Source organism: Epinephelus moara, chromosome 8 (genome assembly GCF_006386435.1).
Source record: "Epinephelus moara isolate mb chromosome 8, YSFRI_EMoa_1.0, whole genome shotgun sequence".
NCBI classification, from domain to species: Eukaryota; Metazoa; Chordata; class Actinopteri; order Perciformes; family Serranidae; genus Epinephelus; species Epinephelus moara.
This window is the reverse complement of record NC_065513.1, coordinates 9,057,508-9,084,481: the sequence shown is the minus strand read 5'-3', so window position 1 is coordinate 9,084,481 and position 26,974 is coordinate 9,057,508. Positions and strand designations below refer to the sequence as shown.

At 39.7% G+C, this 26,974-nt stretch overlaps 1 protein-coding gene across 1 annotated transcript in view; it reads right to left on the bottom strand.

The window, feature by feature from the left end:
• Positions 1 to 20,771, bottom strand: part of zgc:110329 (uncharacterized protein LOC550500 homolog) — a 31,139-nt gene extending 10,368 nt beyond the window's left edge. Inside the window, exons 1-6 of the mRNA XM_050051793.1 lie at positions 20,450 to 20,771; positions 12,272 to 12,457; positions 9,184 to 9,258; positions 8,895 to 8,990; positions 4,600 to 4,716; positions 2,318 to 2,368 (exon numbers count right to left, since the gene is read on the bottom strand). Of these exons, the coding sequence (XP_049907750.1) occupies positions 2,318 to 2,368; positions 4,600 to 4,716; positions 8,895 to 8,990; positions 9,184 to 9,258; positions 12,272 to 12,457; positions 20,450 to 20,536 (612 nt within the window). The 5' untranslated portion in view covers positions 20,537 to 20,771. The remainder of the gene's footprint in view (positions 1 to 2,317; positions 2,369 to 4,599; positions 4,717 to 8,894; positions 8,991 to 9,183; positions 9,259 to 12,271; positions 12,458 to 20,449) is intronic.
• Positions 20,772 to 26,974: the final 6,203 nt, after the last annotated feature.

The window sequence follows — 26,974 nt, the reverse complement described above, 5'->3', positions numbered from 1 at the left end:
CGGGATAATGTATAATGAGCCGGTGAATACTGGGAAAATAACTCCCGACAGGGGAATAGAACCCCGACGCGCAGCGGAGGGGTTTCATTCCCCTGAAGGGAGTTATTTTCCCAGTATTCACCGGCTCATTATACATTATCCCTTACGTAACTAGTCACTGAAGTTCTGTATTTTAATTGGACTTTTTTTTTTTTTTAAATGTGAATTCTCAAGTACATTTAGATATAAAAATAACTAGCTTTGTAATTTTATCAGTATCTCCACTGTCCACTAGAAGGCATGGCCCGATGGTTGAGAATCGCTTGTTTATAGTGTTACTGAATAATCTCCTGATGAATGAAAATGAGTCGAAAGTGTGTCCTGTTGGTTTTACTGCACAAACAGACCGGGACCAAATCATTACCTATGTTTTAACAAAGTTACTTGTCTTAAGCAAGAGTATTTAAAGCAATTTGATTTCAATTATTATTTTTAGGGCCTCCACTCTCTGGAACAACCTCCCTGAGGACATTAGCTTGCCGAGTTTCTTATCCTCTTTTAAATCCCTCTTCAAATCACATTTTTATGAATGTACTTTCACAGGGTTTACGGCCTGACCTCACTTTTATATTAAAGTCACTTCCTATAACATATTTTTAATCAAAGTTATTCTCTTATCTTTTATTTTATTGAGTGTTTTATTTAATCTTCCTTTGTTTTACTCTCTCATGTGTAGCTCCTTTTGTCCCACTTTGTATCACTTTTAAATTGCTTTTAATGTTTGTTTGTTTTTTATTTTCTCTATTGCTTTTTATTTTTTGTAAAGCACTTTGTACATCTGCTTTGAAATTATAAATCATATAAATAAATATCATCATTTAAGCAGCACATATGCTGATCAGTATACATCACTGCTTGGGTTTTGTTTTCTCCTAATCTTCCACCTCAGCACTATTATTTTAGTACTCTTTTTAAAGGGTTTTGCATCAATGTGATTTAAGTGCCTTGATTGCGTAGGTATTTAAGTCACTGGCTTAGCCAAAAAGATGAATTCCCATTTGGTTACTTTTCCATATGCTATCTCTATGATAAACAGTTAAGACTGTCCAAATTGTCAGAAAAAAAATTATGTTTATTTCTAATCTTAATACACAGTGTAAACATGTAGAAAAATGTCAAACATAATCCAATCATGCTTTACACACTGCATTTATTGTCATTTCCACGTACTAAAATTGAATTTTCCCTCTGGGGATTAATAAAGTATAAAAAATTAAATAAAAATTAAATTAAATAAAATTACTTCATGTATGTTGGAAACCTGTTATATTTAACATTCTATATCGCCCAATATCGGCTTTATAGATGAACTATCAGAATCCTCCAACATGCTTTTTCTTACTTTGCACAATGAATGGATATTACATACATTGAAAAGTTTTCTATTTCATGTCTCCATCTGCTGGTGGGCCATCATGATAAGAGTATGCATGTATAATATGATGTTAATTCCACTAAAGACGAGACATGATGATCACTAAAATTAGGTGGGTCAAAAAGTGAATATATCGACACTGGTCTTGGTTATCGGTCAAATGAGTTGTTACATATCGGCAAAAAATCCAATATTGTGCATCCCCAAAATATCTATATAAAAGTAGGTGTTTGTGTTAACCTTGGTCAGCATTGTTGTCCTTGTTTTAGCTGTACGTGTATTCTGTGTATGTATACTGAGAGCAACAAATGACTGGAGTCAAATTCCTTGTACTGTATGTTACACATACTTGGCCAGTAAATCTGATTCTGATTAAATATATTGAAACATATTGCTATATTGTAAGCAAGGAGATATATTGTGTCTTTTTACATCTCATTTTAGGGAAACTGTCATAGTATAAAGAACACACAACTACACACACATAAAAAAAGTCAACTTAGCAAAGGAATTATCATTAACCTATATCAGTAAAAAAAAATAAAATACAATGAAAGTGCTTGCAGAATTCTTTAGGTAAACAAATTAAGAAAAAAAGGAAACAATTTAAAAATCAACAGTGTTTTTGAGAAATCGATACAGTACCACAAAATATAGCATCGTGATACTTAAGTGTGTCACTACTATTTTAGATCACTGCATAAAAAAAAACTGTTACAATATCAGATAATTAACATTAGGTTTTAACCTTTATTTCCCTTTCCTAAACTGCATACTCATTATAGCAACATAAGTTAATGTGATTGAATAAAACTATAGTTTACCATAGTAACAGTGAAGATAGGATGAAATCACTAATTCATTCACTATCAATTAGCAGTCATTATCTGTTGTTCCTCTCACCTGTTTCTCCAGAGTCTGGTAACCACAGAGAGTGTTGATGACCTCTCCAACCTGTGCAAAGAGTTAAGATATAAAGAGTCAGAGACCCAACTTTAACCCAAGCTGAGATGACCACAGACAACACCATAAGGGACATATGTGGGAGCAAAGCTCCTCACAAGGGGGTGTTCCTGTCCCCTGCTAGCTGAAGCATGAACTTAAGTGTTTTTAAAATGGCTGCAGCACTGACAGTTCGGGACCGATAACAGCGGAAACCTAGCCAATGTTCAGCTTTCCTAACCAACTCTATCTCTACGGTGTGTGTATGAGTGTGAGTATTGGATGATTCTGTCATTAATTTCTCCAGCATAGCTCCACTGCTTCCAGAGACAGTATCAGTGCTTTGAGCCCAGGGACAGGAGAATTACTATGGAGGGTGGAGGAGGCCACAGGGGACTAACATTTCATTTAAAGAGACAACTCTCCCAAAAGCTCTATGAGACACTTCTCTCACACAACCAATTACTTCTCTGATGTGTAGACAATACATGTCTCTTCCTGCTTTAATAAAACAGGAGACATCACTAACTCAGAGCAAAGTTTTTTGGTGTGAATTGTGTATCAGCAGGGACTAGGATTATCAAACAGGATGGCTCTAACATCACTGATACCGGGTCACATGGTTTTAATACTTGCTAATTAACAGGCAGTAAATGTGATTCTCATTCCAGATGACACATGGCGGACGCTCTGTCTGAAAGTGAATTTAGACATCATGAGAGCTCACCTGACTTATCTTTACTTTGTGTTGTGTCAAATGTTCGTGTTTCCTTCCAGAAGCATCATTTTTTATTAGTCTTTTTTCTACTTTATTTTTATGATAATTCCTTTAAAATATATCCTGTTACATGCATTTTAAACCAAGTCTGGTGTGTTTTTCCGTGTGGTTCAGATCGAGTAGGCTAGTGTAAAAGCTAAAAATCGAACTCTGCTTTCAACCTGTTCGCCATTATGATATATAAAGTCCAGTTAACTCAAACCCTGGAACTTGATGTCCCACCGTTCATGTGCCGCTAAAGGTGCAGGATGACAGTAGCCAAAACTGTCCAATCAGTGAGTTACTTGTCAGTCCATACCACTTTATGTTCAATCCTTATGGTTTATTTGTAATAATGCAGTGAATAAGCCATGAATCAGACCACAGCAAAACTACAAGGCAATAATTAGGGCTGGGTAATGCATCATTATTACATTGATATCATGATAAGGGTTGGGTATCATTTGTTTTGTTTGTTTTTTAAAAAATACTGGTGCCTAAACAGTGCCTGAAACAATACTCGGGGAAAAAAATAAATAAATAAGTCAACAACATCACAGAACAGCTTTTTTTTTTGCAAAGGCAAAGTTAAACTTGCAACTAAACCATATATTAACTCTTAACAGTTTAAAGTATGCTTAAATAACATTACAATAATAACAGCAAAATTAATTTTGAGTTCTGCTATGATATAGTAATTGTCTCCCTACCTCAGGAGAGACTAAGATGCCAGACATTTCTCCATTACCTTTTAAGGAGCAGCTGAGATTGTCACTACAATAAGAATAACTGGTCTAATTTTACAGTCCACCTTCAGTGAGCCTGGGCAGTTTCCAATAGGAGGCTAACTCTGTTTGCCAACATCAGACCTAACCTACTTCACTTTAATCAGCAGGTGTCAAACAAGACATGGAAACTTAATTTGGCTCTTGAGGAGTTGTAGCGTTTATTCACTGACTAATGGCCTAAACTGTCCACACACAGTACTGCTACATTTAACTTCATACTCTCTGCTTTGGGTGCCGCAGCCTCGCTGTCACATGTCACTGTCACAAACCCACTCTCTTTCAACTGCACACTTGCTACGTGAACAATTTAGCACTGACATGAAGCACCAAAATCTACGTTGTTATTTGTGCAGTAGGTACCTGTCGTACAAGAACAAATGCCATATTGGCACCGGGTTTCGGTACTCAACCTTAATTGTGATATGAGACTATATATCATCATAGGTTTTGGATATCGTAATATTGACAGTGTTCTCTTTTCCTGGCTTTACAGGCCGCATTACAGTAAACTGATGTAATTTTTTCTTAACTTACCAGATTGTTCTCGCTGTTCTATTATTTGTTTTTACCCACTCAGTCATTACATCCAAGGCATATGTGAAGGCATATACAGGAAGCACTACAAAGAGCTGGTGCAGTCATTTTATGAGATTTTTATGTCAAGGCCCGTTTGTACTGTGTGTGTTGCCAGCACTCACCTTTCGGCGAACACAACAGGTATATGGAACCCCACAGGCTAGTGGACCAGTACCATTGCAGAAATGGTACTGGTTGACTCCCCAGTCCTTATACTCATCCCCTCCACAACATGAAAACTGGAAGACAAAACGGTACAAAGACAAGGCGGTTAGGAACAAAGCATGCTATCAAAACAAAGGCTCATCTGCAATTAAAATTTGAAACGACAACAAGCTCGAGTTTAGAATCTCTGGAATGAAACAACCCACTGCATTACAGCCTCTGCTGTGTAATCTACACCTCTGTTTCACCTCAGAGCTCACTCACCATGCTGCCTTCTCACCACGCAGATGAACAAATGATCTCTCTGTACATCTAATTCCTACTGCAAACTTCAGTCAGTGTGGAAATGTCAGGAGCAGAAAACAGGTGTTCATGTGAAGACTGCAGAGTTCCTGACAATCAATTAAAGGCTAGGGCTAGCATTTTAAAGTACTTCACAGAGAATATTCAAGTCTCCAACATGTTGAGACCTTTTGAAGATGATGAAGGACATCTCTATCTCTGTGATAGCCTGACCTCAGCTGCATGCTGCCAGGAGCCACACTGGCTGTGCGAAAAAGACATTTTTACAAGGAGTGGGAAAAGAAACAAAAGAAAAGGACGATGAAAGGCAGGAAGCGGGATTTACTGCACTCTCTACTGACGTAGGTGATGAAAAAAACAGTGTGAATCCCCTAACAGAAGGGCTCCTGACTGTGAGGATAGTAGTTCTGAGGCAAGAGACTATTTTCTGAGTTGTGGCCAAAGATTTAAAGGGACAAAAAGCGAAATCGTTTCACCGCTAGGTTTGCTGTTGTGCACTGCCTGTAGACCAAAACAAAGTGTGTCATGAGCCACACCCCCCCTCTACCTCTGCTAATTGCAAATGTTAACTGGGCTGCCGGGTTAGAAATGATGAATTTCGCTTATTGCCCCTTTAACACCCAACTACAGCCAATTTGTTTTGAAGTTCAAGTTCAAAGAAACTGAAGCCATATAGTATGTGCTTCAGTGGAGACAATACTGATGTTGGTTCTACTGTTATTGCTTAGATGACAGATGTATCTCAACCAGAGGGCACTTGAAACATTTCCAAAATACCCACTTGCAGCATTTTCCTTTTATTCATTCGTTATCTTTAGAGATTTGGTAGCTGCAGACTGCCACAACCTTTCCCCCTGCATTGTTTGCAGCTCCACCTCCACCCAGTCCTCTGGGTTAGACAAATACACACTAGTTTATCTTTTTGCCGTTCTAAAAGTTACATTTATATTTCCTTATATGTTTTTTAGATAAGCAAAATGATGTAGAGTCCAGCTACATGAACCATAATGAATAATCACACTGTAGGTCCTGTTACTCTACCTGACACCAAGTTTTTTTTTTTTATAGTTAAGTAAAGCAAAAATAAAAACTAACCGAAATGATAAAGTGCACTTGCAAAACTAAGCTTACATGAAAATATACAGAAAAGTCAATTGTCAGTTTGGTCAAATTTATCAACACAACAAGCATGGTATCGCTGTATATGTTTATTAAGACAGGGATGTCTACATGACTGTGCGTCAGTTGCATTTGCTAAATTATGTGTTTGTATTGTAACTTCATTTTCCGAACTTCTTAAATCCTGCTCCTGACAAACAGCACCATACTGCAAACAAAACAGATTAATACTGGCACTAATAACAACCGGTACCAGCTGGCCAGAAGGACTGCAGCTGTGGCAGTCGCTGAAGCAAAAACCCGGGTGTGGGAGGAGTTCGGGGAGGCTATGGAGAAGGACTTTCGGTTGGCCTCAAGGAAGTTCTGGCAGACCGTTAACCGACTCAGGAAGGGAAAGCAGGGCTTGTCTCAGGCTGTGCTCAGCAGAGAGAGTGAACTGCTGACCTGAACTGGGGACATCGTCGGGCGGTGGAAGGAGCACTTTGAGGACCTCCTGAACCCGGCCATCACGTCCACTGAGAACGAGGCAGAACCCGAGGACTCAGGGGAAGTCTCGCCCATATCCCTGTCGGAGGTCGGTGAGGTAGTTAAGAAGCTCCCCAGTGGCAAGGCGCCGGGTGTGGATGAGATTCGCCCTGAGATGCTGAAGGCTCTGGGCACTGTTGGGCTGTCTTGGCTGACACGCCAGTTCAGTGTCGCGTGGATGTCGGGTACAGTGCCTGCAGAGTGGCAGACCGGGGTTGTAGTCCCCATCTTCAAAAAAGGGGACCGGAGGGTGTGCTCCAACTATTGGGGTATCACACTGCTCAGCCTCCCGGGTAAAGTTTACTCCAGGGTGCTGGAAAGGAGGCTCCGACCGATTGTCGAACCTCAGATTCAGGAGGAGCAATGTGGATTCTGTCCTGGCCGTGGAACAGTGGACCAGCTCTTTACCCTTGCAAGGCTGCTGGAGGGGGCGTGGGAGTTTGCCTATCCAGTCTACATGTGCTTTGTGGACCTGGAGAAGGCTTACGACCATGTCCCGCGGGGGGTCTTGTGGAGGGTACTACGGGAGTATGGGGTGCCAGGCTCCCTGCTACGAGCCATTCGGTCCTTGTATGACCAAAGTGAGAGCTGTGTCCTCATACTCGGTGTGAAGTCGACTACGTTCTCGGTGGGTGTTGGTCTCTGCCAAGGTTGTCCCTTTTCACCAGTCCTGTTTGTGATCTTCATGGACAGGATCTCGAGGCACAGCCGGGGGGAGGAAGGGGTCTGGCCTGGGAACGCCTTGGGTTCCCCCAGGAGGAGCTGGAAAGTGTTGCCGGGGAGAGGGATGTCTGGGGTGCTTTGCTTGGCCTGCTGCCCCCGCAACCCGGCCCCGGATAAGCGGATGAAAATGGATGGATGGATGGACTAATAACAACTAAACTAAAACTAATCATTTATAAACAGTAAAAACTACTACCTTGGGTTGTATGCCTCCGCGAACCTGTTGAGTTGTAGTTACAGTTCACATCTGTCATGGAAGCTTCACACACATCTTCCCCCCGATGGCACAGAACATCAATACAATCAGCACAGCTTCAAGATGGACACCAAGGAATAGTGTCACCAATTCAGAATCTGACTTAATATCTGTCCTTTTGTTCCTGAGATACAACGTTGAATAATGGCCAATAAATGATGTCACAGTGAAGTTGACCTTTATCCTTTTGGATATAAAATGTCATCACTTCATCATTTTATCCAATTAGATGGTTGTGTGAAATTTTATCATATCTCGTGTCTAAATTCCTTCGTCATAGCCAAAGACATGTTTTGTGAGGTCATACTGACCTTGACATTTGACCTTTAACCACCAAATTCTACATTTGTGCCAAATTTGAGGAAATGTCCTTCAGGTGTTGTTGAAATTTTGCATTTACAAAATGAGATGGACGAGGTCACATTGACCTTGACCATTTAACCATTAACCATTATGAGAATGCAATGGATGAGATCACAGTGACCTTAACCTTTGATCTATAACCACCAAATTGTAATCGGTTCATTTTTGAATCAAAGTGGATATGCGTGGCAAATTTGAAAAAAATATCCTCAAGGTGTTTATGAGGTATCATGTTCATATGAATGGGATGGGCAACCTGAAAACATTATGCCTCTGGCCATTGCTATCGCAGACATAAAGGCATAATGAAAAAACAAAACAAAAAAAAAACATGACAACTCTGAACAAATCAGGTAATTCCATCAGTAGAGAAACTTCCAAGCTAAATCACTATAAAGGCGGCTAACACAATTAAAAAATAGCCAAAAACCTTGACAGCACTTACTGAATATCTTCAGTGTGATACTGTACTCAGAGGGTTTGAAGGGGTCAGTATGTACATGGTTATACACTTTTTTGTTTAAATTCTATTGTACTTTCATAGGGAACCATGCCACAATGGTAAGAAAATGTGAAAGCAAACTTACTACTCCAACAGTGTAACTGAAACAGTTAATACTAAATTAACAATCATGTCATCTGTGATATTAAATGACCAGCTTGGTGCTTAACTGGCTGGATTAAAATGCAGGACAACAAACCTGTGTGCCCATCTGACTTCTACAAATCTATGAGCATTAAAGCTCTGAATAATGTACAATGAATTCTTGTGAGAGCATCAAGCTGTACATAATAAGCCCTTTTTATCCTCCACCTACGTATCACAACAGTATCAAACACTTCCATCATTTTACCATTCTTGTATTTAAATTTTCATCATTATACTGTCTACAAATATAAGAAATGTATCTTACAATCACATTCCCTTTCTTTTCATCTCTTCTGGAGAAAATATCAAAGTACCTTCTGTTGCACATAGTCCAAGATGTTTTTGAAGTCCAGATCATCGTAGTAGTGTTTAATTCCTTCTCGTATACTGCTCTGAAACAAGGCAGACGTCTAGATAAAATGGAGGGGGGGGGGGGCAGAGACACAGAGGAGAGGTGGTCATTATTATGAACACTGAAAAAGGATAATGCCAGTCAGAAAAAGCAGTGAGGAGGTAGTGACCTGACTGTGGCTAGAGACTATCATTAGGGGTAATATACTGGTATGTAAAGGGTGTGTGAACACGTGACACAAACAAGTTTACCTTGTTTTCAAAGATGAGAGCTGTGACAAGCCCGATCGCCTGAAGAAGTAGCAACACACAGAGAACACAAAGGAACTGTGGAGGGACAAGGATGACAGATACAGACAGCATTCAGGGTAAATATTAAGCAGTAAATATTAAGCACCCAAAAAATGTTTTACATCACTACCAAAGACAAATTAATTTTGCAGTTGCTCCTTTTTAAAACAACAAGGACACAAAGCATAATTTACTTATAAAATAGAGGTAGTGCTATCCTAAAGATCGTTTTCTGGGAAGATCCTGCAATAATGGATCAGTTTTGTCTAAAACAAACCCGATCAATCATCATTTTACCATATCATATCATATCATATCATATCATATCATATCATATCATATCATATCAATAACTTAGCAGTATTGAGCCAGGGCCTACCAAGTAGCTCATAAAAAATAGGGCAAGCCAAATTTAGCAAGATAACACCTGTTGTTTAAAGGTGGAAGACACATATCTAACTAAAACTGTATATCTTCTGTTGCTATGTATACAATTATTTTTATTATGTATAGGAAGCATCTTTGGTATAAAAATTTTTTGGTATGAATGAAGTTCTATCTTATTACATTTTCAGGTTTTAGTGTGAGTGTGCATTGTGTCATTTAGAGCAAATACAGACGAATCTGGGTAAGACCAAAGGTAAACAAGTTGCCATTACTGTGATGGAATCCCCCTACAATACATGCACATTTGAACGCAAGCTGTCGAAAGGAGTGTTCAATTTTCTCCTTTGACCTTTACTTTCTATGTAATGTTACTTTTGACAACATCAGTAGGAACCTGTGCAGTTCTTGGCTGCTTCAACAGTTGTGTCAAACTTCAACTTTGGATAAAAACTGATAACTAACGTCAACTACATTAAGACTGCTTGGATAATGTAGTTTACATGAGTTAACGTCATGAATGAATTAACTCCATCCATTAACTATGGTGTTATTGTAAAATATAATGTTAGTTGCTCTAACTGGCACAATGACCACAAAGTAAACATCATTCGTCTGCATCACAAACAGAACACATACTATGCGGTCTGATGTTTAAGTGTTAACCGACTGGTGACTCTCAGCCAAATGCATCATGGTTGCTGTTAGTTATAGTAACCAATACCTAAAATTACCACCTTGCAGTTGTATGGCTCTGCTAACCAGTCAAGTCACACTTTTTAGAGTTTATATCCATGACTGTGAAAACCTGGGTGCTTACTACACATCTTTCCCCGGCAGCACCGATCAATACAATCACCACAATTTCAAGATGGACACCCAAAATTAGTGTCACCAATTCAATATCTGACCAAATGTCTCCCCTTATGTTCCTCAATTATAGCGTTGTCGAATAATGGCTAGAAAAGTGTTTTAGTAGAACATTGTGATGCCACAGTGAAGTTGACCTTTGACCTTTTGGATATAAAATGTCATTACTTCATCCTATTAAACATTTGTGTGAAGTGTTGTCATAATTAAAGTAGAAATTATTGAGTTATGGCCAAAAACATGTTTTGGGAGGTCACAATGATCTTTGATCACAAAATCTAATCAGTTCATTGTTGAGTCCAAGTGGGTGTTTGTGCCAAATTTGGGGAAATTCCTTCATAGTGATCTTGAGATATTGTGTTCTCAAGAATGAGACGGATATACAGACAGCACCTTTTTATGCCTCCCTGCTATTGCCAGCAGGGAGGCATAAAAACAAGAACAGAACATGTAGGTGTCCTTGTAAAAGTCTTCAGTTTCACTTTAATTCTAAATACATACTCATCTGTTTATTATCTATGCCAACCATTCACTTAAGTTACCATGAGGAAGCACAGACACGTTCAGATGAAAGTCATCAGTTAACACGGTCTTTAAACTGAAAAACCGGCAGCTCTATTAAGTAGGAGTGATTATGGAAAGGTTAACTGTTGCTTAGCAGACAGTCAATAATGTCTACATTCTATGCCCAAGTTTATCATCAATTAGCTGAGATAATTTATTTTCTGACATTTTTTTCAAAACACTGGCACGGTGGAAAAGTATTTGCATTGTCGCCTCACAGCAAGAGGGTTCCTGGTTCGAACCGCCAGTGGTGCGTTTGAACCCCAGGTGGGGGAGCCCTTCTGTGTGGAGTTTGCATGTTCTCCGTGTGTGTCAGCATGGGTTTTCTCCAGCTTCCTCCCACAGTCCAAAGACACACAGGTTAATTGGTGACTTTGAATTGCCCACAGGTGTAAATGTGACCATGAATGGTTGTCTGTCTCTATGTGTCAGCCCTGTGATAGTCTGGCGACCTGTCCAGGGTGTACCCATCCTCTCACCTCAACCCAGCTACCCCCCACAGGATAAGTGGTTCAGATATTGAATTAATTAATTTTTTCAAAATGACAGAAAATTTGACTTAAAAGCTTAGTTTCACCAACCTACCAGTGCTGAGAGAAGCAAAAAAGCAGCGCATAAAGGAACATAATGCCTCAGTGAGTAACATTAGCTTCATGGATTCCTCAGTATGAAATGAGCTGCTCATCCTCTTCATCAAAGCATAAGCAGAGAAATCACTGACTTCCTTTTTTATTGCTAACTTTTAATCCCCTTTTTCAGTTCAGCTTATTTAGCTAAAGCTAATTAGATAGTTGCATAGCAACCATAATAATATATCCCTGCTTCCTTTGAGCTATTTTTCTGTTATTGGCAAAACCAACAGCTGTGCCTTTACATTTGAGGTGAAAAAAGAGATCACTGATTTACATGTTTTATGAACTGCTGCTGTTGGGCAAACTTTGAACACAGTTTATATTTCTCAGTTTTGTGTGTGTAATTTACACACCTATACGTTTATGAATAAATATTTTATTCCCATTACCTTCCTGGTGTTAACAGCAACAACCCAAAGTGTTCACAGCCCTGAAAATTTAAATCCTAGCCTTAAACGAAACGGTTGTACACACACACACACACACACACACACACACACACACACACACACACACACACATACAAACACACACATATCATGGAAAACAAACATTAAAAGACATGCCCACACCCCCTCCTCATCCTCTATCAGCCCTACCATGTGCAGCAGAGTCTTGTTGTCCCTGAGGGATCCAACCATGCCCACCACCGACACTGTAAACATCACCAGGCCCAGCAGGATGAGCACCACGGCAGGGGCCAGGAAAAGGCCCTCCAGGGTTCGATTCTTCTGCCTTTCCACTTCGGCATACACCCCCACACACAGCACACAAAGACCCATCAGCTAAAGGGAGAGGGAGAGAGAGGGGGCTCATGAGACAAAACCTTTGACAATCCTCCTTATGAAGAACAAAAAGCGTTGAGCTTTTTGAACTATATATAATTTCCATTCATCTTTTGAAATGTAGTAGTAGTGTTAAGACTGTGTCTGACATTACAGACACAGATAACTTTAAATGATTTTAAACTCAAGACTGAGTTGTTTAAAGGAGCTATATGTAAGAAATCCAAAGCAAATAGTCGTAAAATCCTCCTAATATGTCACAGAGACTAAGGAATAATGTTCATATAACATACTGATCTCACCGACAACAATAGTACAGCCAGAATATTCACATTAGAAAAATATTTAACGGTCTGCAAATCATGTTTATGTTTTGAATTTGTGTTTTGGCCTGTTGCGCCACCCACCGCCGTCTACCAGTCACACAGTCAGTAGAGTCTCAGCATCAGTTACAGTTACGACTGAGCTACAGCAACACGGCAAGCAGCATTAGCAGTATCCCGGTACATAGCATTAGCAGCCGGCTCCTCCTCAGCTGTATCCCGGCAGCAGCGTTAGCAGCAGAGAAGCCAGACTTGCTCGAACGGTCCGCTGGAAAATCGAAGATCAAGGACGCAGCAATGCGGCCCTGCCACAGCAGCCGCCTGTGGGCAAACAAATCAGTCTCCAGCGTGCTGCTGTCCAGCAACCTTGAATCTGTAGGGGAGGGGGGGCGGACACGACTCGCGGCAGTATTTTGAATTTGAGTGCAGTAACCGTTTTGGCCACATTCTTACATACAGCGCCTTTAATATATAGATTTTGTGGGGAAAAACACCTGTATTTTTGAGCACGTCTATTTCTTATGTTTTCTTATCCCTTGTATCCTACACTCCCCCATTCTCGGAACTCATTGGCTGTATTCGGTGTCTGACTTCCGGCAGATGGTGATACACCCTCTGAGGGCAGACCCACGATTTTTTGGCATTCCAGTTTGAGGAGGCGAATTTCCGTTTCCGACTTCCGTTTATATATAAGTAAATATGCTGAACCATTGCGATGGATTCAGAGTTTGCAGTGATGCCAATTATGTTCCGCCTCGTTAGTTCACTGCACGGAGCGTTTAACCTGCCAACAACTGCAGCTGGGTCAAACGTGATTGATCAATATCACGCGGACAACAAACAGCCTAGCACCGGAAACCAAGGCTCTTCTGCTCTTCTTCCGGAGGCAAGATCTCCAGGGTTTGCTTACAGACTCTACATTTACTGAATGTAGACTCTGTATATAACACTCCCCTACTCCACCATCTGTTTTAGCAGCCAAACTATGGTTTGACATACAAGTTCAAAGGCTGATACTAAACATTTTATTTTAAATTAACGAAAGCCAATACACAGGCATTTTTTTTACATGTTCATTCTTTTTTTTTTTTTTTTGTTAAATCACTAAAACTCAGGAAAGGTTCTGCATTTCCTTTAGTACATCAAAAATGTTCCACTGAAATCCAGACAAATGAAATCCTTTTTAAGTGGATTTGTTGCTTCTTAAGGCAGGATAAGGCTCCAGCCCACATAAACTGCAACTATATCCACTTAGTGGAATTATGCAGTGAATGAAGATGATAGATGGGACATGCCCTCTCATGGAAGGAGATTCAGACAGGATAAGTCAAAGATGCCTGATTGGATGTGCATCAAACCTCTGATGACATCATCACAGTAAGCAACAAGCCAACAACAAATGGTGGCACCATGGGGTTAAGCAAGTTGGCCATTAAATGGGTCAATTCTTACCTCTCAAGAAGGGCACAGATAGTGGGTGTCAATGCAACATGTCCCTTAGCTAAAACTTGGAGCTGTAGGGTCCCTCAAGGGAGTGTCCTAGGGACTCTTTTTCCCTTTATATATTAATGACATAAAGGTAGCCTGTTAATCTTACCCATTTCTCTATGCAGATGATTCAGATATTTTTGTGTCTCATACACATTAAGCAGTTGTGGGAAAGGGTTTTTGAGTGAAGAGCTTTCAAGTTCTGGGACTTGGCTGTCTGATAACAAGCTGTCTCTTCATTTAGGGATACAGAGGCCATCTTTTTTGGTTCCAGATTTAAACTAGGGAGGACCCTAGAGATGAAAGTAAAGGTACTGTAGGACACAGTGAAATATTTAGGATGAACATTAGATAAACATCTATCAGGGGAGGCCATGGCAATAAAAGCCCTCATGAAAGTCTGCCAAAGACTACATTTTTGCCAAGAAAAGCAGGTTTGTTCGATAAATTAACACTGAAAACATTAGCTGGAGCATGAGTTCAATGTCATTTTGAGTGTGCTGCCAACTCCTGATTTGACAGACCACCACAGCACATTAATAATAAACTCCACACTACCCAAAACAAGTTAATCAGGGTTGTGTTAAAGTCACCTCCTTGTACTTTTGAATTTTCTACAACTTAATTGGCTTCCAGTTGATCAAAAAGTCATGCAAATTGACACATGACATTGTTCATAATAAGGTCCCCAAAAATCTGCCCAACTACTTTAATTTCTTCAGAGACAATCAAAACTACTCAACAAAATATAATTCAACATGCTTTATTCTTTTTAGATGTGAAAGTTTAATGGGAAAAAATACCTTTTTAATTACGGCTGCAATTCAAACTTGTAGTATCTCTGAAACTAACTGACACAGAGAAAAAATTTAAGCAGGCTTTGAAGAAATGGCAAGCAAACTGTGTTTCATTGTTGCAACTTGACTTTGAGTCACTTTGGTTTAACAACACTGCCAAACAGATGGGAAAGACAGTGACATCAGTACATCAGCTAGCCCCGTTTTGATTTCATTTGTCATTCTCTGATTAAATTCAAATCACAATTGGATTAAATCATTGCACCTGTAACACATGGCAGGAAATGTTCTGTTCAGATATTTATGGTCTGCATTATGTAATACTAATGCCATGATTTTATAGCTGATTCTATCCTGCCTAGTGCTGATTCAGGGGTCATTCCAACCACATCACAGTATTTCACAAGAATTCCTGAAATAAGTGATCTTCCAGGCATGAAAAATATTTTAATCATACACTCAGGTTTAAATGTGTTTTTTCCTGGTACACAAAGCTCAAAATGTGCTGAAGCTGCCCTGAGTGCTCACATCATGTTTGGTAAAGGCTACAAAATGTGAAAGGATGATTAGGGCCACAGAAAATAGAAAAATTGGGGTAAAATGGGGTGTTGGTGTAATATGACTTTATCATCACAACCATGATCAGCTCCAAAGTGAACCCAGTACAGCCTTGCTTTACACTCACACTGGTATCTGTGCTAGCAACAAAAGAAATACCCATATCCTTCAACGAAGTACATGCACTGTATCAATACAACAACAGATTGTTTAAACTGATGCATCCATACTTAAGTAGGATTTTACTGCTGCAGCTTGTTGAGCTGAAGCTAGTTTTACTACGTTATACTACTACACTATACTACTTTATAACCTCCTCATCTGCCCAATCTAAAGGATCACCACATAAATGTGGGGGTCAGCTGTTGATTAATGGGGCAGGAAATAAGAACAACAACAAAAAAAGTTCTGCTACACATATGTGTCCTCATTTTTTTTTTTTTATACCTTTCTCTGATCTGTGCTTTTTTGGTGAAATACTGGAAAAGGCACCTTCTTGGGCCCTTTAACAGTTATTTAAACTAAACTATCTGAGAAGTTTTGAGTAGGAATCTCACTTTGCCGGAAGTACAAGCTACTCACGACATCTGACACCTGACACACTGCCCCAACCTGTAACAGTCTTTATGTAAGGGGTCACGATTCAAAAAGGTTGGGAATCAAAGGTTTTATCTTTAACAAAGTATTGTTTCTAATAAGCTTATCATATGTTTTTTTATTATTAATGTTAAATCTTAATGAATTCAGTACAGTAACTAGTAATTATAACTGTTAGATAAATGTAGTTGAGTAAAACGTACAATATCCCTCTGACATGGAATTTAGTTGAGCGAATGTACTGTACTTAGATTCTTTCCACCACTGCATCTAGCTGGTCAGTGTGATGGATCATAATGCCTCACAGTGAATCACTGTAAAGGGCATTACATTAAAATGATTAGCAAGACTAACAAGGTCTAACTCTTTGTGTATGCTGAAAACTGTAAAATATCTTTAGAGTATGTTGGCAAATTTTTCAAATGGCGAACATTGGAGCACTGTTCATATTTAACTTAAGCGAGGGCTACATAAAGAGAAATAACAAACAGCGTGTTCTTCCCTGATATTGATTTTCAATTGGAAACAGAACCAATCTGCCTTAAGAGTAGGGTCCATCTACTTCAGCTCCATTTACTGCTCCATAAAGCACTGGCAGATAAATTTGGCAGCAGATACATCTGGCTTGGATCCTGCATCCAAAGTCAGCCTCCCTACCATCACTGCTGTAGTAACGAAGATAAGAATGAGTAGCAGACTTTGCAAAAAGAGATCTGATATTGTCCTGAAAATAAATAAATAAATAAAAAAAAATAACACAAAACCTGGAATTGCTAGCATTACATCAGACATCCCAGACAGATGGGATGGGATGCCTTGCAGTTTAAGGACGATGACTTTGACACAGTGCAAAGACACATGGACCTAAGAAAAAGCCTGTGCTGCATGTATTAACACCTGCTTTACAGTAACACACTGTTACACCACTGAAGTATTTTTTGGAGTATCTGTACTTCATTCGAGTTTTTATATTTGTGTCACCTTTGACTTTTACTCCACTACATTTCCTAAATAAAATGTACACTTTCACTCCAATATATTTCCCCTAAGTATCTTCATCATTGCTACAAATGAGGGAAAGAGGAGAGGAATGAAGGTGGGAGGGAGGAGGGGCGCACAGACGAATGAAGGAAACTGGATTTTGTTCTTTAAATCCTTTAAGTTGTGAAAAGGGCCTTTTTTTTCAAGTGTAATTTAGGCTCCATTTTTAAGGTGGTGTACTTGTTAAGAAGAAAAAACTTCATAATTCTTAAAATTCTGAGCGCTTTTTATTACCAGAATTTACTTGTGCTTTTACTTTCAATATTTCAGTGCATATAAAATCATGAAAATTACTTTTGATACTTTAGTGCAGTAAATATCAGATAATTTAAGACTAACTCAAATAATATTCTTATAGGTGACTTAACTTTGACCAAAGTCATTTTCTGGTAAGATATCTGTCCTTTCACTCAAGTATGGCTTTCAGGTACTTCATCCATTACTGATTTTAACTAACCTTGAGTGAAAAAGAGAAAATAAAATCAACCAAACCTATTCAAATTTCACCGGATGAGGCAGAGTCATCCCCACTTGACATCTGCAGCTTTGTTCCTCTCAAAAGAATCCCACGTAAATTAAATTAAACAAATGAAACTTCATGACAGCTACGATAGCTTTATCAAGCCTACATGGTTAGCTTGGGGCTAGAGCAGGGCTGAACGATATGTAAAAACTAGTGCAGTTGTGATTTATTAGATCAATATTGTGATTAGATTCAGTACACAACTTAATTTATTTTTTTTATTTATTTTTTTTCATTTTGTAGTATGACCAAGACAACAATGGATACATCAACATATATACTGTTCTTTTACGTAGGCCGGCTACTCTTACAACAATTAGATATGTTAACATCTGAATTGCATTTAAACCCACCCTTGGCCATTTTCATACCACAGCACTTAAAGCATCACAACCTGCACATGGTGTGGCATTTTTCAAGTTGTTTCCTTCATCTGCTCTCATATGCAAAGATTACACAGAGCGCAGGCCAGCATGTGTGCATGTGATGCCCATGGTCAGGACAGGACAGGTGTTTCTGACCCTCTGATTAGTTAGACTGTGTAGCATTGAAGAAACTTTTTTTTTTAAGTTGCAGCTTTTGCAAATTGAAAATTGCATTCCATTACACTGCAATGGGGGTCTGAATTCGGTTAATCGTTCAGCCCCTAGGCTAGACATGCTTTTGTCTGTTGAGCTAAGCTGGGCCACACTGTCCTAACTCACAGCAGTAAGAGGGAGAGATAGTAGAGGGGAGAGACAGATCATATGAAAGGGACTCTGGGGTGCTAATGGAATCAAACTACTGATGTTTTGGAGTCATATTCAATAATGTGCTTTAGGGTGTATATATTTGACAAACAGAGACAGTCGGGCAGATTGGTGGTGGTGCAAATTGAACATTATTTCAACAATAGTTCTGCAGATAAAAGCAGTGTGGGGGTGAGATGGAGGCGCAAAACACAGGGGTTTGTAAGTGGGCCAATGAAGGCTGAGGATCACTCATCTAGGGCGGCAACTAACAAATATTTTCATTGTTAATAAATCTCTTATTACTTTCTCAACTAAATAGTTAGTTGTGTGGGTCTATAAAAAGTCAGAAAAAGGTGAAAAATGTTAATTAGTCTTTCCCAAAGATGCTGGAATCAGAGAATTTTTTCTTTCTTTTTTCCAAAAAAAAAAAGAAAAAAGGATCAAACCAATTAATCACATATCAAATTACTTGGCAATTAATTTAATAGTTGACAGCTAATCGATTAATCATTGCAGCAAAAATACAATCAAAGTTCTGTCTATGGGTAGCTCATCTTAGCTGCCAAAGTGCCTCTTGGCATCAAAACAACCTCTCCAAACACAAACTAAGTTTACCACATTGATTTACTTGAGTTTTCTTAAATAAGTGTTGCTTAATAAAAAACAAACAAACAAACAAACAAAAAACAGTGCTGTGAAGTACTGACATGCAAAGCTGGATGTAACCCGTGCTTGCTCTGTGCCTCACATTGGCCATATCATTCAAAATGGCTTCAAATCACCTTTGCATATTTGGATGAAAACTAAAATTTAATTTGTTAATCTGCCACAGTCTTGTGTTGCCATCAAATCAAACCAGAGTGGGCAGTGGTGAGAAGTAAAACTTCACTGAAATAAATGTATGTTTGTTGGCTCAATTGATTTCAAATGAACCAGAATGCTCTGAACTTGCCAGTACCAGACTGTTACACTGTGATTGGAGTGATATTTTCTATGTAAAACCTGATATGTTAAAATAACAATTCAGACAGGTGGGCAGTATATGCGTGAACTACATAAATAACTATATAAATGAACAATATATAATTTATTTGATTGGTTTGAACGACCAACGAAAGCGCCTTTCAGCCTCTCCTGTTTTCTGTCGGCAAAACTATTTTCCCACATTATCGTCCCTTTAACTGGATCCAACGCCCTGCACCACCGTGCCGTTCGCTTGTCAGTGACTGTGTATTGTGTCAATACCAGATACAATGACTAATACCTCTTGATATTATTTTTATCATTAAACTGCAAACAATTCTTGTATCAACAACAGATTAAAATTTAGCAGGATCCATGGTGTCTTAAGTGGTAATGTCTATCTAGCAAGCTAACCATTCATCAGCTAGCTAGTATCCAGAGAATTCCAAACCAAATCCCTTTAGAAAATATGGCAACTTAATGCTGCCTTACATAACAACAAAAACACAACGCTGTTATCAAAACTCATAACTTATTTTCTAATCATCGCTGTCATCTGGTAGATACGGAAATGTCCTTTGCAACAAATAGTGATCAATTTCAATAAAATTTCGGGTATACCCCGTCTCACGCTGTAACGCTACTTAGGTGGACATTCGTTAGAGTTTGACGGAAATCCGTGTTATAAACTGAAATTGTAATTCGTAGAGTCGTGTTCGCTATTCGGTATATTTGCCGGCTTGTAAATTAGATCGTATGGATTCGCAAAATATCTGATGTTGTTACCTTAAGCGTGTGTGTGTGCCTAGAGCAGAAGGTACATTTAAACGCCTATGTTTTGAATGAAGTTCGGTGGGATGACTCACTGATGCTACTGGGTGGCTCGCGTCTACTACGATTAGCAGACACTGCAGCTCAGACCTACTATGAGGCATAGAATGCTGATGTCAGTAAATATACCAGAAACTTACCGAGAAGAGCATAGAGTAGATATTTAAGGTAAATTTGATGAAGTAGTAGAAGTGGTTGGTTTTCCTCAGTTCAGAGTAGGACGGCATGGCTGCTTGCTTTAGTAAAGCTAGCCAACAAGCTAGCTAGCTATCCTTCGTTTATTTCAGGCAATATCAAAATAATGATAATAAGACATTAAATATTGTCAATGAATGGAAAAAACGCATTTAGGAAGCTAACTGAATTTTATATACGTAGCAGCCCTCATTTCTCACATACTATTGTGGGCAGCCACCGAAACAAAACCACTTCCGTACGGCCGGCCAGTCCACGCTTTGTTTTGACTACATTCTTAAAGGGGCAGTGCGCAAACTTTCATCATTTAATTGGATTTAGCCGGTACAGCTCATTTGAAACATCACTTTGTGTTTAGGTTCAGCTACTGTACTGTTGCATTTATTTTTTTCAGTGTTAACAGTTTAAACCAATTTAAGAAGTCTAAGCAAAATAATATATTACAGATATACAATGAGGCTTGTTCTTGTTGCATTACTTTTTTCTTGATGTGAACTGACTTGAGAAGCTATTCAAATTAATGTGAGCAGAACAGAAACAGAAAAACATGCCTTTGCCAAGCACAGCACAAGTAGAGAATACGTTGCTAAGAATTGTTGTAATGCATTACTTCCAGACTTAGTGTACAGCTAATCCCTCTTGCTTCAGGTTGCATCAGTTGTTGCCACCACTTGTTGGATATATTTGGCATGCTTGTGACATTACTGATGCATTTACAAATAGGTTTAGACACTTACAAAGCTGGTCAGGTGTTCACCCAAGTGATTATCAGCGCAAGTGTTTATTCTTCTGAGATTCCCTTCTGCTGAGGATGGGTTGTGTTCTTATTTGTAATACTTAATCAGTAGTATCATTTCCTCCCAGTTTGCTCAGTCCCGGAGTGAGGTACATTTATGAAGCTGTGGTGCATCGGTGATATGCAACCAGATCTGCTGTGTACAATCCACAGTGTGTGTTGCAGAGAGAAACATGAGCTAGCTATGAGTTACATCAGTCATCAGGTTACATTACAGAAATTCATGGAGTCCTTCAACTAAGGTTATCCTTCTTTGTGTAAACAACCTCACTTATTAGGTCTCCTTGAACAAGATACATTTGTTCTGTGGCTGACCTGATCTCTGACCCTGCAATCAAGAAGACTAATCAAAAAATCATCAACAGAATATCCATCCACAGCCCTGAGATGGAAGGATAGTGGACCTCCAGTACATGCTGAGACTGCATCTAGTCCCATCTGTATCAGCATGAGAATCAGAAATGGTTTATTGCCATGCAAAGAATTTGACTTGGTGATTTGGTGTACAACAATACGGAAGCATATTGCATTCACTTGACAAATTAAAAAAAAAAAATCTGTTTTATTGAGTAATTTTTTCTGTTTTTCGGAGTAATTTTTTTATTTTTCTGTTTTTCGGTGTAATTTTTTCTGTTTTTCATGGTAATTTTTGTTTGTTTTTCGGGGTAATTTTTTTTTTTCTGAGTTAAGAGAGTAATAGAACAACAGACGCTTTCATTCCTTTCTTGAGAGCTTGATATAATGGAAGCAAACATGACCCGCTTGTTTAGTTTAATCCAGTTTTACTTTGTTTTGGGTTTGAGACACTGGGAGATACTCTTGTCTTTAAGTCATATAGATGGTGTTATCATTAGTTTGTCGACTTTATGCAGGCTAGACTTTGCGGTTGTTCAGACGAAAAGCCCATTCAGATCTGCTGGACATTGCAGTGTTTCTCCAGAATCAGTTGGACACATATGGCAAAATACATCCATGAGCAGGAGTCACCATGGATGGAGGGGTCACTTGCAGGTGCCAGGTGGGAGCTTCTCGCGAGATTTTGAAGTATCTCGTCTCCTCGTTCAGGAAAAAAAATTACCACGTAAAACAGAAAAAAAAATACCCCGAAAAACAGAAAAAAATTACCATGAAAAACAGGGAAAAAATTACTCAGAAAACAGGGCTTTTTTTAATTGTCAAGTGAATGCAATATGCTTCCGTAATACAATTACCACAGTGCAAACATTTAAAGATACAAATTTAGAAAAAAAGTAGAAAGTATACAATAGAATATGCCAAAAGTGTAAGAATAAGTTTTAAAAAATATCTGTTAAATCTGTTTTCAAAGCGCACAGTCTGCAGGAATGTGCAACTTACTGCCCAGGGGATGTAAACGTTCACAGTATATGTAAAACTACAAAGATATATGTAAGAAGGGAGATAGTAAGGATGTACGTTGAAGCAAGGCATAACATCAGGAGTGGATAGAGTCTGAGTCAGTGGGAGTCCAGGCCCTTGTGGACGATGTCAGCTGCAGTCAGGAAGAAACTATTGTTGTGACGGGAGGCTTTGGTCCTGATGGACCGCAGCCTCTCGCCACAGGGAAGTGTTTCAGAGAGTTTGTGTCCGGGTTGGGAGTAGTCAGTCTCAATCTTTAATGCCCACCCCAGGGTCCTGGAGGCGTGCAGGTCCTGGAGAGACAGCAGATTGCAGCCAATCACCTTCCCCGCAGAGGAGAGTGGGAAATAAATAAGCTGGAGTTGTTTCCCTGATGTTCATGACTCATGAGCTCATCTCTGGTGAAAGAGCTCCGGGTATGACTGCAGAAAACTGAACTGACAATAAAAACAGCACAAAACAATGTGCACCAACACACCAAGGCAGCCATCCGCAGCACCACCTTGATAGAAAAGATGATGAAAGGTGATCGTGAGCAAGAAAAAGTGGACAGAGAAAGGAATGAATGATCGTGCACTGCTCAGTAAGATCCACAAACCTCATCCTTCTAAAGGCCAACTCATCAGCATATTCATTGATCTTTGCTGAAGGAATTAAATCTGTCACTGCTATTCACACTCTGAGGGTCATTAGGTCAGGAGCAGCTCATCAAAGGCAACACACAGTGTCTCCCATCTTTCAGATATAATTGAGTTTAAATTTTCATCAAGAGGTAGGGCAACATTTAGGGCAAGCCACTGAAAGCCAATCAATCAAAAGGTCAGAAATAACATTTGAAATTCAGAAATGTTTTAATGTCTCTAAGTCCCTCGGGATCATGGGCCAGCCTGGGAGACAGTTTGCATGGATTGAAATGAGTTTAAATTCAGAAACCCAGCTCTTTTCTTGTGTTAAGCCATCTGAATCCAGCACATCCTCTGCCAGCCTTCTTTCCACACTCCAAACCACACACGCACACATACATACACACACACACACACACACACACACACACACACACACACACACACACACACACAGACTGACTGCATTTTTTAAACACCACACACTGTAGGGGGCATATATACAGTATGTTAATAAATACATATTAAGCAGTTCTACACAATGATGCACATCAGTGGTCCAATTTGACAAAACTGGTATAGTTCTGCTATTTGATTGAGTATATTACTTTATTCCCATTGCAGACAGCAATGCAAATGTGATGACTTCTATAAAACCCCTTCTGGACTGTCATGACACCAGGCTCTGTAAGATGATTTTTTTCCTCACCTGAGATGAGATGCCAGCAGTTGGCTGACTAGCCCAGAATGGCACAGGTAGTCAGTGATTAAAGGTTCAGCATGTAGGATTTAAGGGAATTTATTGGCAGAAATTGAATGTAATATAATAAGTATGTTTCCCTTAGAGTAGAATCACCTGAAAATAAGAATAGTTGTTATTCCGTTACCTTAGAATGAGCTATTAATATCTCCTCATCCACAGAGATTGCCATGTTGCACTGCCATGTTTTTATAGTAGCCCACACAGAACAAACCAATACTGGCTCTGGACAAGGACAGTCATGTTTTCCATGTCAGCAGCTGTAGTTAGCAGCCCCTCCCTAAAGCGAGCGTTGGAAAAACACTGATTATTTTAAGGTGAAAATGCTTTATTCACTGGTTTTATCAGAATACTAGTTCCATTTGTTTCAGAGAGGAAGAGATCTCTGTGGATAATCTGGCTCCAGCTAAAAACCTCCTGAATGTCTGGATCTTAAGTTAGTGGAAAAGAAATGAGCACACATTAACAAGTGCTGGGCTAGCAATTTGTCTGAGACATGCCAGACTTACTTATTTGTAACATGATCAATGTGTTTAAAGCAATGTGACCATTTGTTTTGGAGAGGAGGAGACCTCTGCGGATTATTTGCATCCCGGTAAAAAAAATCCTGAATGTCTGGATCAGAAATAAGGTTAGAACAAAGAAAATAATGAGCACATATTAGCAGGTGCTGGGCTGGCGGCCTGTCAGTGACATGCCAAACAGCGTAGGAGAAACATTGATTTGTAATGTGAAAGTGCTTTATTCAGTGTTTTTACGGGTCCATTTGTTTTGGAGAGGAAGATACCTCTGTGTATTATTCAGCTCATGGCAAAAACCTCCTGAACAATGAACACTGAAGGAATTCTAAGCAGGAGAAAGTACAACTGGTCATAGTCATTGCAAGAAGAGGACGAAGGGAAGGAGAGAAGCTTGGATACTTAAAGAGGCAACAGATAGGATTCGGTTTTTTTTTTTTAGCTTGGCGCCACCTAGCATCAGCAGTGTTGCTCGCACCGTCGCAACGACCAAATTGACCATGGGGATCAGAGATAATCAATAAAATGAAGGCTGTAAAGCCACCAGTATACCTCTATGTATGTTTTGATGCTCCTCAGTCTAAGGCCGTTGCAGTAAAAAGTCCAGTGTTCACAGCTGGGCGTAACTTAGCTGAGCGATGTCCGTCGATAGCTGCCTCCATGAGAAGAGAACAGAAGGAAGGGGGGAGGGGGGTATCACTGTCCGAGGGCTGCTGTAGAATGGCAACGAGGATGTCAGCCGGCCAACACTCGCTACCCGGTTCCTGGTTGCGGTGATTTGCGATGCTGGCCAGCTAGGAATTAACTAGCAGCCAGTACAGTACAGTCCTCTCTTGTCTAGCTAACATTTAGCCGTGTTACTTACTGATCCATTAGAAAGAAAGCTAGCTGGACATCGGTTTTGAAGCCTCTTTGGTCACGGAGCTCCCTCCATCTCTTGAACGCCTGACTGAGGTTTACTCATGTTTTTCCTCTTCTTTTATCACTCTCCTTTTTGCTCTTCTTTGCCTCCTCAGACAGAGGAGCTCGTTTTCTTTTGCTAGGCCGTTTTTCACTTGTTTCCAAACTTTGTCCGTCTGCCATCGTGACTCAACTATCTCATGCCCAACTCCTCATAAGGACCAGCTCCAGTCCCTGATTGGCTGACTGACCAATTTTGCAATACATGACGCGTTTCCTGCCGTAAAGCAGATTTTTTCCGCGAAATTTCGCCCCTGGTAGCGGAAGCTTATTACAAAGATTGCAAAGCCACTAAGTAACCTATGTAAGCGCTGATAGTCTGATTTTACTGTGGCCACTACCCTGTGCAACCCACATTATTTTCATAATGATATATTTAGGAAAAAATGCTATCTGTTGCCTCTTTAACTTCAAACCTTAACTCGCTGGAATCACACATGCCAACAAAGCGACTGTCAATGGACTCTTATTTCACTGGTTGCACAATAAATGGAAACATACAGATACATGTACATTTGGTTCTGTGTAGACCAGAAGTGTCAGCTCTGGCCCACTGGATGACTTTGCACTCCTAATATTGCTGCACTTTGTGCCAGGTTTCAGGAGCAAGTTAAACAGTGAGTAGTTTCTTCATGTTAAATGCTGCTTAAGAGGCTTTTCATCCTGACCAGATTACAGCTTTCTGGTCATATTTAAAGACATTAAACATTGTGGAAAATATTGTCAATCAGCAGCTTCAGTAAAAACAAATCTGTATCAGACCTCTATCTTAAAACAATATTAGAGGAACCCATTGCTAAAGCACTACGAAAACTTTTGATTTGGCAGTGGTTTGTGAGGCAGGAGACAACTTTGCTGCCTCCTCAAAACTATTGTATAGAAGCAATACCACAAGTGAGCACGATGCTGTGCTGATATTATGCACAACAGCACTTCCCCTTGCGTGATATAGCTATCACCTACACTTTACACATTGTACACACGAAGAGCAACATTTCATCAGGATGCCCTGACTTGTGTCCCAGCAGCACTACGTAACAGACGACTTCTTCTGAGCCATGGCCATCTGGAGGCTCAGCAGCCTGCAAAGTGGACTTCATGGCTTTCTTAATTGCAGCCAATGTGATGCCCAGCATCGTGAATGCTCTGCAGAGGGAGCAGCCAACAAAGCCTCTAAATCTCACCTTTGTAGGTATGCAGTGACCCCTCCATCCCTCATTATACCTGGCCCTCTTCATCCTCATAATCACTGACTCTGATCTCCTGTTTTGAGGCTTCAAAGAGCAGGACCTCAGAGATGTAACAGTGTCAGGGAACTTAAGCTGCTTGCCCAGGTTTACACACAGCTGCTAGTTTGTCACTTGACCTGTGATGTTGATAGGAATATTATGTGTTCACAGCAATGCTGTAGCCATGGATCACATTTATTTTTCCCC